Raw genomic sequence first — 10916 nt, 5'->3', positions numbered from 1 at the left:
GGCTTAACGCCTTTAATTGGCTCTTCCTATGTTGACTTCTAAACAAACAATCCTTTATATGATTTTGTTTTGCTCCACCTTTTTGGTTTGCTTCCTGTCTTTAAGTTTGGTGTGGGTTTTTATTTTGTTTGCCTTAAGGCAAATTTAGTGGGTGCTCATGGTGGGTGTCTTTTAGGTTCCAGTTGTTGTTGCTAGTCAACTTTCAGTGGACACCCGAATGAGTGTTTTTCAGAACCCCTCCTAAACCCCCCCTCCTAAAACCCCACCTGTTTTCAGTCTGCCATCCTTTGAAAGCATTGGGGATGATGAAACAATGGAGTCCCATTCAACGAAGGGACACAAAGTGGGCAACAATTTCATAGATTTTACTGAGTTACAGTTCATATAAGGAAATCAGTCAATTTAAATAAATCCATTAGGCCCTAATCTATGGATTTCACATGACTGGATATGCAGATATGCATCTGTTGGTCACAGATACATTAAAAAAAAGTAGGGGTGTGGATCAGAAAACCAGTTAGTGTCTGGTGTGGCCATTTGCCTCGTGCAGCGCAACACCTCCTTCACATAGAGTTGATCGGTCTGTTGATTGTGGCCTGTGGAATGTTGTCCCACTCTTCTTCAATGGCTGTGCTTCATAACTCCACTGCCACCATGGGGTACTCTGTTAACAACAGTGACACCAGCAAACAGCTCGCCTACACAACGCCCTACATGTGGTCTGTGGTTGTGAGGCCGGTTGGACGTACTGCCAAATTCTCAAAAAATTATGGAGGTGGCTTATGGTAGAGAAATCAACATTAAATTCTCTGGCAACAGCTCTGATAAACATTCCTGCAGTCAGCATGCTAATTGCAAGCTCCCTCAACTTCAGACATCTGTGGCATTGTGTTGTGAGAAAACTGTACATGTTAGTGGCCTTTTATTGTCCCCAGCACAAGGTGCACCTGTGTAATGATCATGCTGTTTATTCAGCTTCTTCATATGCCACACCTGTCAGGTGGATGGATTATCTTGGCAAAGGATAAATGCTCACTAACAGGGATGTAAACAAATTTATGCAAAAAATCTGAGCTAAATAAGGTTTCTGTGCTTATGGAAAATTTCAGGGATATTTTATTTCAGCTCATGAAACATGGGACCAGCACTTTACATGTTGCGTTTATATTTTTCTACTAAAAAACTAAAAATCTATTTTAGACGAGACTGCGTTTATGACAAAAATGATCCTATTTCCACTTTGTAGTCAATTTTGACACTAGAATAAATGTCTCTGACTCATATCGAAGCCACATAGGCCATTTTAAAAGGGATTAGTTGCATTTTAGGGGCAGTCATTCTTTAAATAAATACACCTTTTTAACAAAATACAATATGTAATCGGAATTACTCAATATAGAGTCTGCAAAACTAAAATTGGTCTCTTGTGCTGGGCAATGGGTTTAATACAGAGTGCTGGTGACTCCACCCACTCCATTCATTGCAAAACAATACACTGTAAATTAATTACATACTGTATGGGTTTTACGATAAAAAAAAACGATTGTATTTGCTGAGGTAAAAGTGGGTTGGGAATACTCAGTAGGGTCTGTAGGTGGAGTATAAAGTCCTGCTGGGAATTTAGACTTCAGTCCCCCATTAAATAACACCATATATAGATTATACAGACCCCACTCTACTGAGTATTACGATCTGAACATCGTATTTTTTGATAGTGGTCTTACAAAATGTTTTTAGAAGCATATTTGTAATTGTTTCCATAAAGTCCTTTTTACATTTGCTTTTAAGCACAGTATAAAGGGGACATTGATTAAAATGTAGTACTGTATCTTTCGAATTAATTATCCACATTTCAATGTTTTGAAATGCGTGCTTTTATTTTGAAGGAATCGTCATTAAGCATACAAAGTGAGGCCATCGTTTGTGCTGCTGGCAGAATACTAGTGCGGTATTGCACTTATATCTCCTGTTTTGATTGTAGGTCAGAAGAAGTAGTGCTCAACTACAATCCTGTACTTTGTTGACCAGGTAAGAACGCCGACTTTTATCACAATGTTTTGGTCTAAACTAGTGTTCAGGGAAGCATAACAAATTAATAGGTAAATTGCCCAAATGTCCACAGAACCTACACAATTAATAAGCGATTGTGGTTTATCCAAAAAATATAATTATAAGCTGTCTATCCTAAAGCCTATTAGCTTTATGGCATATACGTTCTTGCAACCCCAGTGACATTTTTGCTGCGTTTTTGGGTGTGCTGGTTCCCAAGGGTTGACCTACTTTTGCTGTAATGCAGTGCAGTCAGTGTTCTTGTTCGACATTGCAGGCGACTGCCGACTGACTGATCTACAAATTACCTTGCGTCATAATTAACTACTCATTACTATTTGTAGTTCAGCCAGTGTCACCATTTACGCACAATGCATCATGGATTTGACGCTCTCAGTGAGTTCACAGCCCATTTAATTGTTCGCCAGCGATGATTAATCGGATGTTGTAGTAAAATCTTTAATGAAGTCCGTGCTGCTGTGAACTCCTTTTAGTGGATTTGTTAGCGTGCGCTGGTAGTGTTTTTGTGTTTGGTTTGTGTTGAGTAATGTGCAACCCACCTGCCGCAGTAAACAGAGTTTTAAAATGTTTATGTGGGGTAAAAGCCGATTTATGGTCAATCTGGCATCTGTAGCAGCAGTACAGCGTTTACTGAGATGCCACCTCTGTTGAAGTCAAAGCATTCATACTTGCGCTTTGGGGAGCTGTCGTACGCATCCAATAAATTGGTCTCCACCGCACCACTCGTAGTGATAGTCTGTTAGCTAATTACGAATAACTGGCCAAACGAAATGACAAGACCTTACCTCTTCTGAGATGTTGGAGTAGGAGCTCAGACAATTCTACCGTTAAGTAAAAATGCTGCACCGTTTTCCACTTGCATCTCCCCATCCAGCAAAATCGGGTTACATTTAGGCTATTGTTTATTTTACACTATGTTGAGGTAAACATCAAAGTATAATGCTTGTATGGATGTCAATCCCAATACATGTTCATGTCATCAATCAACTGCCTTGCAGTTAAAACCGACTGAATACTACCACTGATTTCTGAATGCTAGCTATGCTACCAGCTTAAACGAACGGGAGCATAGCAGCACTTCTAAATCTGAAAAGGGACAACTTCTAAATGTTATGCAGCGAAACCAGCGAAGTATATCCACATCTGATTTTAGTAACTACATTTTGGGCCTGTTACAATACATCAACTTTGTTTGATCAGATTTGTTGAATGTGTAGAAATCCATCTATCCCAATTTACCTCCCTGATCTCCTTCCAGGAGTTAACTCCTTTTTGTATCATAAATATGTATTTATTTTGTGAACTTGTTCTGATAAGACTCCATGTTTGTATTTTATACAGGATATACCGCCCCCACCTATAGTCAACCAATCATGTCAATGCGGAGCTACACAGAGCCCTCCGCATTGTTAGCTCAATTTGGCCTCCAGCGGCTCCACAATTGCGTCACACCCTTGAAAAGGAGCCTCGGAACAACATTTCCAGATGAAGCAATAATCAGCTTTTCAAATCGAAATGTATTTGTCACATGTGCCGAGTACAAAGGTGTAGTAAACCTTACTGTGAAATGCTTACAAGCCCTTAACCAACAATGCAGTTCAAGAAATAAGTTAAGAAAATATTTACTAAATAAACAAAAGTAAAACATTTTAATAAAAGTAACACAATAACAAGGCTATATTTTTTTTTATTGTACCTTTATTTAACTAGGCAAGTCAGTTAAGAATAAATTCTTATTTACATTGACTGCCAACCGGGGAACAGTGGGTTAACTGCCTTGTTCAGGGGCAGAACAACAGATTTTTACATTGTCAGCCTAGGGATTTAATCCAGCAACCTTTCGGTTACTGGCCCAATGCTCTAACCATTAGGCCACCTGCCACCCCAACAAGGGGTACAGGTATCGGGTCAATGTGCAGGGGTACAGGTTAGTCTAGGTCATTTGTACATGTAGGTAGGGATAAAGTGACTGCATAGATAATGAACAGGGAGTAGCAGCAGTGTAAAAACAAAGGGCAGGGGGGGTCAATGTAAATAGTTTGGGTGGACATTTGATTAATTGTTCAGCAGTCTTATGGTTTGGTGGATCCCTTTTGGACCTAGACTTGGCCCTTCGGTACTGCTTGCCGTGTGGTAGCAGAGAGAACAGTCTATGATTTGGGTGACTGGAGTCTTTTACAATTTTTTGGGCCTTCCTTTGACACCGCCTAGTATATACAGTGCCTTGCGAAAGTATTCGGCCCCCTTGAACTTTGTGACCTTTTGCCACATTTCAGGCTTCAAACATAAAGATATAAAACCGTAAGGCGCTACTACCCTCTGTAGCGCCTTACGGTCAGATGTCGAACAGTTGCCATACCAGGTGGTGATGCAACCGGTCAGGATGCTCTCGATAGTGCAGCTGTAGAACTTTTTGAGGATCTGGGGACGCATGACAAATCTTTTTAATCTCCTGAGGGGGAAAATGTGTTGTCGTGCACTCTTCACAACTGTCTTCAGGTGTTTGGACCATGATGGTTTGTTGGTGATGTGAACAACAAGGAACTTGATACTCTCGACCTGCTCCACTACAGGCTGTCGATGTGAATGGAGGTGTGTTCGGGCCTCCTTTTCCTGTAGTCCACGATCAACTCCTTTGTCTTGCTCAAGTTGTGGGAGAGGTTGTTGTCCTGGCATTACACTGTCAGACCTCTGACCTCCTCCCTATAGGCTGCCTCATTGTTGTCGGTGATCAGGCTTACCACTGTTGTTGTCAGCACACTTAATGATGCTGTTGGAGTCGTGCTTGGCCACGCAGTCGTGGGTGAACAGGGAGTACAGGAGGGGACTAAGCACTCATCCATGAGGTGCCCACGTGTTGAGGATCAGCTTGGCAGATGTGTTGTTGCCTACCCTGACTGCCTGGGGGTGGCCCGTCAGGAAGTTCAGGGTCCCCAGTTGCGGAGGGAGGTGTTTAGTCCCAGGGTCCTTAGCTTAGTGATGACCTCCAGGATGAGGGAGTTGATGTGAGCCATGACCAGCCTTTCAAAGCACTTCATGGCTACAGACGTGAACGCTATGGGGCGGTAGTCATTTAGGCAGGTTACCTTAGTGTTCTTGGGCATAGGGACTATGGTGGTCTGCTTGAAACATGTAGGTATTACAGACTCCGACAGGGAGATGTTAAAAATGTCAGTGAAGACACTTGCCAGTTGGTCCGCGCATGCATTGAGTACACGTCCTGGTAATCCGTCTGTCATGCCCCTCGGCCTTGTGAATGTTGACCTGTTTAACTGTCCTGCTCACATCGGCTACGGAGAGCGGGATCACACAGTCGTCCGGAACAGCTGGTGCTGTCATGCATGCTTCAGTGTTGGCTGCTTCGAAGCGACCGATAAAAGGCATTTAGCCCATCTGGTAGGCTCGCGTCACTGGGCAGCTTGCCGCTGTGTTACCCTTTGTAGTCCGTAATAGTTTGCGAGCCCTGCCACATCTGACAAGCATCAGAGCCGGTGTAGTAGGATTCAGTCTTAGCCCGGTAATGACCCTTTACCTGTTTGATGGTTCGTCAGAGGGCAGAGCGGGATGTTTTATAAGCGTCCGGGTTAGTGTCCCGCTCCTTGAAAGCGGCAGCCCCAGCCTTTAGCTCGGTGCGGATGTTGCCTGTAATCCACGGCTTCTGGTTGGGATATGTACATACTGTCACTGTGGGGATGTCATCAACAGACTTATTGATGAAGCCGGTGACTGAGGTGGTATAATCCTCAATGCCGTTCAATGAATCCCAGAACATATTCTAGTCTGTGCTAGCAAAACAGTCCCAAAACAGTCCTGTAGCGTGTGCAATAAAGATGAATTTGTGCTGTTTCTTTACTGTACATTTTCAAACCTGTGTCCCCATGATGGCACAACAGTAGCCCGACGGTGTAGGCTACTGTGTTTATTTAAGTTTGTTACAAAAGCCCTATAAGCTAACATTAAAATGCTTTATTACTTCTTATAAGCATATATGAGCTTTTTAAAAACATATTTTTTCATTTTACTAGGCAAGTCAGTTAAGAACAAATTCTTAATTTCAATGACAGCCTAGGAACAGTGGGTTAACTGCCTGTTCAGGGGCAGAATGACAGATTTGTACCTTGTCAGCTCAGGGGTTTGAACTAGAAACGTTCCGGTTACTAGTCTAATGCTCTAACCACTAGGCTACCCTGCCGCTAATGACTTATATGGTGTATAAGATTAGTTCACATTACTGTAGCCATAGAATTATAGAATTATAAGATTTCTTTGACTGCAGCTGACACTTTCTGAATGAACCACCTTGATTTGGAGCCCTCACTTGAAATGTTATGCATTTTTTGCACAAGACCTATTATGCGGCAACAAATGTTATGGAATAATAAATGTATACCCTTTCATCTGATAGAATATGTAATTGGCCATTTGTAATTAAACTCACATTTGTCTAACATATGGTGCCCTTTCTGGTAATTTGCGGAGATAGTGATAAGCCTCCTACCACAGGCACCAATCCCCCTTAAGCTTCTTTGAAAAGGTCTGACAAGCAGGTTTGATATGATCCCGTGAATAGTGAAGTCCGTGTCAAAACAGCTTCATGTACCTACATGGTATTACGTCAGCCTATCCGTGATACTGTACAAATCATAATATGTCCTGTGTAGCCTACATTCAGTGAATAAATGACTGAAACATGTAAAGTGTTCTATTTTCTACTGGTAATAGTATGGTAGCATATTATTTGATGGTACTGTTTTTGTGTTTTTTAATGGGACATTTTAACAATAGTTACTTTTGGTACTTACAAAATAATTGGTTATTACAGTGTAATATACATTGTCACAGTTTGATCGTGTCTTTTTATTGTATGTATGGGATTTTCTGATTTTTATTGAACAAATAGTGAATGAGGGTGACCGTGGGGAAAGTCGGAGATTTTTGTGTCAAAGGGCGGTAATCCCAATTCAAACCAATGCCGACACTGTAGACGTGTGGCGGAGGCTGCAGCATTAACACTAGACCAGCCATGCCACAACCAAGTCATTTCTTAGTAGGCCTAAATACCCAGGTGAAATGGACATTAACAATGGCCCTATTTCTAGGAAAGTAACATTTGTCTTCTTGGTGTTGTATTTGCAGATCTACCCGGCCTGTCGACAAAAACAATGGCGCTAATCTCCCTCGAGGATCTTGACGGATTGGAGGATGAAGAGCTGGACAATGACATCACTGACAACCCTGAGCCAATGGAGGACGACGAGCAGCAGAGGCTGTACACCCATTGGCAGGCGATCGCCAGCACACACCAGGTGTCCGTCCCCCGAGGTAAGCGAAAGGCGGAGTAAAATAGTCCCATTGGAGGTAGTTGCTTGGCAGCAGTGTATTTGGAGACAATCAGTCTGAGAAATCAGACTCTTTTCAACAGGACATGGTTTCTTCCAACAGTTTAAATAACATCTCAGATTCTAGTTGCTACATCTTGTCTGCAGTTCAGCAGTATGACTTGATTGTTATAGTGTGTGTATTGAAGTCTCTCATGGCTTACTCAAATGGGTATCAGTTTAGGATCTAGTGAGAAGCTTATAGCTATTAGAGCATGCCCATTTTCCTAGAGACTTGAATACTTGACATTAGCACTGTGTTCCTTTTATGAGGCATAAGCCAATGACTAATTTCCCCCCACTTCACTTGGTTCCGGTGAGGTTTTTGCCAGTGAGGTTTGCTCTCACACTGCTCTCTGTCATCTTTAAAAAAAAAAAATGAAGAGGCCCCCTGTGTTGTTTTGATAGAAATGACAGGACCAATTCAAGAGCTGACACAGCGGAACCAAGCCCAAGAGAGAGAGCAGGTCCCCTTTTCCTCCATCTCTCAGCATGAAAAGGTAAAGTATGTCTCCCTTCCACTTGATACCAATCTTAGGTCAGGATGACAACGGCAGATATGTTGGCTGGCTGTTCCATTTTCTGGGTCATCTGTCTATGTAATGGCAGGAAGTGAAGGAAAGTCTTTAGTAAAAGCTAAATGAAGCCATTTTCTTGTCGTTCTTTTGAGTGTCTGGCACATGCACTTTTGAGTGTTAAATAAATCACGAAAGCTGTGTGTATGTACACACGGATTTGTGTAAATGCCTGAGTGCAATGTGGTGTGTAAAATCTGTGTTTGTGTTGCCTTATGACCAACCATGCGTTTGCTTGAGTGCAATTTATGTTGGGTGTGTGTGTGTGTGCGCGTCTGTGTTTCAGCTTGAGAATCCATGCCATTGCTTGAGTGCTAAGTGAAGTGGAAGATCTCTTATATTCCCTGGATAACGAAGTGTGTGTTTGTCTATTTCTTCAGATGGGCGAGGTGCTGTTTGAGGAGAGGGTGTACCCTGCAGGAAAGTGGGCGTGCATCATTAAAGGGGAGAAGCTGTACGAGCAGAGCATCTCCATGGGCTTTATGAAACTCATGAAATTCATCTGCAAGGAAAACTCTGTCGGTAAGGCCTTAGTGTTCATGTTACTGTGAAATTATTGATGTAAGTATAGTGCAACATCTATTGTAATCACTCATTGTTTCAACTATATTGTAATCATTCATTGTTCCACCCTACTTACAGCAGTAACCCTAACCCTTATCATAACCCTAAGTACAGTGTATCCACAATTTATTGATTTGGGGCCTCCACTCTATTGTATATTTTTTTAGTCATTATTACACTGTACTTACATAAGTAATCCTAATCCTTACCATAGCCCTAAAGATAGTAAGAACAGTATAACAATGAGTAATCATAATAGCACACTCTCGTATCAACAGGACGCTACTTGGGAATGACTGTACCCATTGTGAACAGTATCCAAATGCTGGAGGATGGCAATGGCTTTCAGAAGAACATCTTGACGGCATACTACCTGCCTGCTCAGTTCCAGGCCAACCCGCCCCAGCCAACGGACCCAGACATCACCATACTCCAAAGGGAGGCTTTACGAGTCATCACCCTGTAAGGACACTCCCACCTGTGGCTGACTTCGGTACTCAAGCTCCAGGCTTGATTTGAGGCCTATTCTACTTCGCCTGTGGTTTTGAGACCTATTCTGACCTATTTACATCTCTACATGTAAAAATAGACAATGTATTTAGATAGACAATGTATAGCCAAAATGGGTGGAAATAATTAGTCAGATTAGTGATAATATCCATGTTTTTTTTACTATATTGGCTGGTTTCCCGGACACAGATTAAATCAAATCAAATTGTATTAGTCACATGCGCCGAATACAACAGTGAAATGCTTACTTACAAACCCCTAACCAACAATGCAGTTAAAAAATATATATATATATTTTTTATAATGGCTAGTACGTATCCCCCCCAAAAATATATATTTTTTAAATAAGTAATACGGATAAGAAATAAAAGGAACAAGTAATTAATAACATTAGCAGTAAATTAACATTAGCGAGACTATATACAAGGGAGTACCAGTACAGACTCAATGTGCGGGGGCACTGGTTAGTTGAGGTAACATGTACATGTGGGTAGAGTTATTAAAGTGACTATGCATAGATGATAACAGAGAGTAGTAGTAGTAGTGGTGTAAAAGAGGGTGGGGGGCAATGCAAATAGTCTGGGTAGCCATTTGATTAGGTGTTCAGGACTCTTATGGCTTGGGGGTAGAAGCTGTTTAGAAGCCTCTTGGACCTAGACTTGGTGCTCCAGTACCGCTTGCCGTGCGGTAGCAGAGAGAACAGTCTGTGACTAGGGTGGCTGGAGTCTGACAATTTGTCCCTTCCTCTGACAGCGCCTGGGTATAGAGGTCCTGGATGGCAGGGAGCTTGGCCCCGGTGATGGCAGGGAGCTTGGCCCCGGTGATGTCCTGGGCCGTTCGCACTACCCTCTGTAGTGCCTTAGGGTCGGAGGGCGAACAGTTGCCATACCAGGCAGTGATGCAACCAGTCAGGATGCTCTCGATGGTGTAGCTGTAGAACCATTTAAACCCAGTCCTGAATTTAAAAGCACTTTCAATGGCGTCTACATTGAGCTTTTTTTGTTGTTGTTGTCCACTACTAGGCTTAATCTGTGTGTGGGGAATCAGCCCAAACAGTATTAATTATGCTAACTTCTATAGATAATGGATACGTACTAGCTAGACTCACACACTACTTTGCATTGGTACGATGTCTGGGTAAAATACTGTAGGTAAAAAATAACCACTTAATAGCAGTAATGCCAGTATTTAAACACGAATAACAAATGCGGTCTTCTGTAGGACGTTCTTCGGAACCACCACGGAGGAGACAATCATGCCTCAAATCAACCTGCTGTGGGAGATGCTGGGCCCCAGCGAGGAGATGCATCGCAACTCCTACATGGTGGCCGTCTACGACAACCCTGGGGTGTCCTGCCGCAGAAACGAGATCTGGTTCATCCGACGAGACCCCTAAAGCTCTTATAACATCCTCCTGTATCACCCCCCCGACCCCCAATCCCACCCTTCTGTGCCCCTAGGGTCATGTTCATTGGGCGCTAAACAGAATAAAAGGGACAGATGGGGAAGGACTACCTGGACTTGGTCCAATAAGCAGCACTCATTTTTAGTTTCTGGTACAAAATGTTTTTTATAAACTTTTGTTTTTGCGTGCCATAATGAACACAACCCAGATTATTCCTGTAATGGAGATAGAGTATGGATTAAAATGGGAGGAATGGCTCTTGGGTTGGTTTTAGCTGTAAAGATGACAAGATTACTTTAAAGATGGTATTAGATATATAGTAGGTATGGAAAATACTTCTTTAACATTCACTGAGATTGTATGTTTATGCTCCAGGGGAGCACAAGGAAAGATTAACTTCAGTGGCATTTATAC

At 42.4% G+C, this 10916-nt stretch overlaps 1 protein-coding gene across 1 annotated transcript; it reads left to right on the top strand.

Annotated features, from left to right (window-relative positions):
* Positions 1–1920: 1920 nt before the first annotated feature.
* LOC112265729 (heme-binding protein 1) lies at positions 1921–10528 on the top strand. Its single transcript, XM_024443289.2, has 6 exons — positions 1921–2028; positions 7207–7392; positions 7857–7948; positions 8404–8545; positions 8866–9049; positions 10319–10528. The coding sequence occupies exons 2-6, from the start codon at positions 7233–7235 to the stop codon at positions 10491–10493; spliced, it is 753 nt and encodes a 250-aa protein (XP_024299057.1). The 5' UTR covers positions 1921–2028; positions 7207–7232; the 3' UTR covers positions 10494–10528.
* Positions 10529–10916: the final 388 nt, after the last annotated feature.

The sequence above is a fragment of the Oncorhynchus tshawytscha genome, linkage group LG02, assembly GCF_018296145.1.
Source record: "Oncorhynchus tshawytscha isolate Ot180627B linkage group LG02, Otsh_v2.0, whole genome shotgun sequence".
Classification (NCBI taxonomy): Eukaryota; Metazoa; Chordata; class Actinopteri; order Salmoniformes; family Salmonidae; genus Oncorhynchus; species Oncorhynchus tshawytscha.
The sequence above is the reverse complement of the archived record's forward strand: the minus strand, read 5'-3'. Positions and strand labels throughout refer to the sequence as shown.

Coding starts and splice junctions, on each gene's coding strand:
- LOC112265729 (XM_024443289.2), top strand. CDS start 7,233: ATGGCGCTAATCTCCCTCGAGGATCTTGACGGATTGGAGGATGAAGAG. Junction 7,393..7,856: donor CCAGGTGTCCGTCCCCCGAG/GTAAGCGAAAGG, acceptor TTGTTTTGATAG/AAATGACAGGACCAATTCAA. Junction 7,949..8,403: donor CCATCTCTCAGCATGAAAAG/GTAAAGTATGTC, acceptor CTATTTCTTCAG/ATGGGCGAGGTGCTGTTTGA.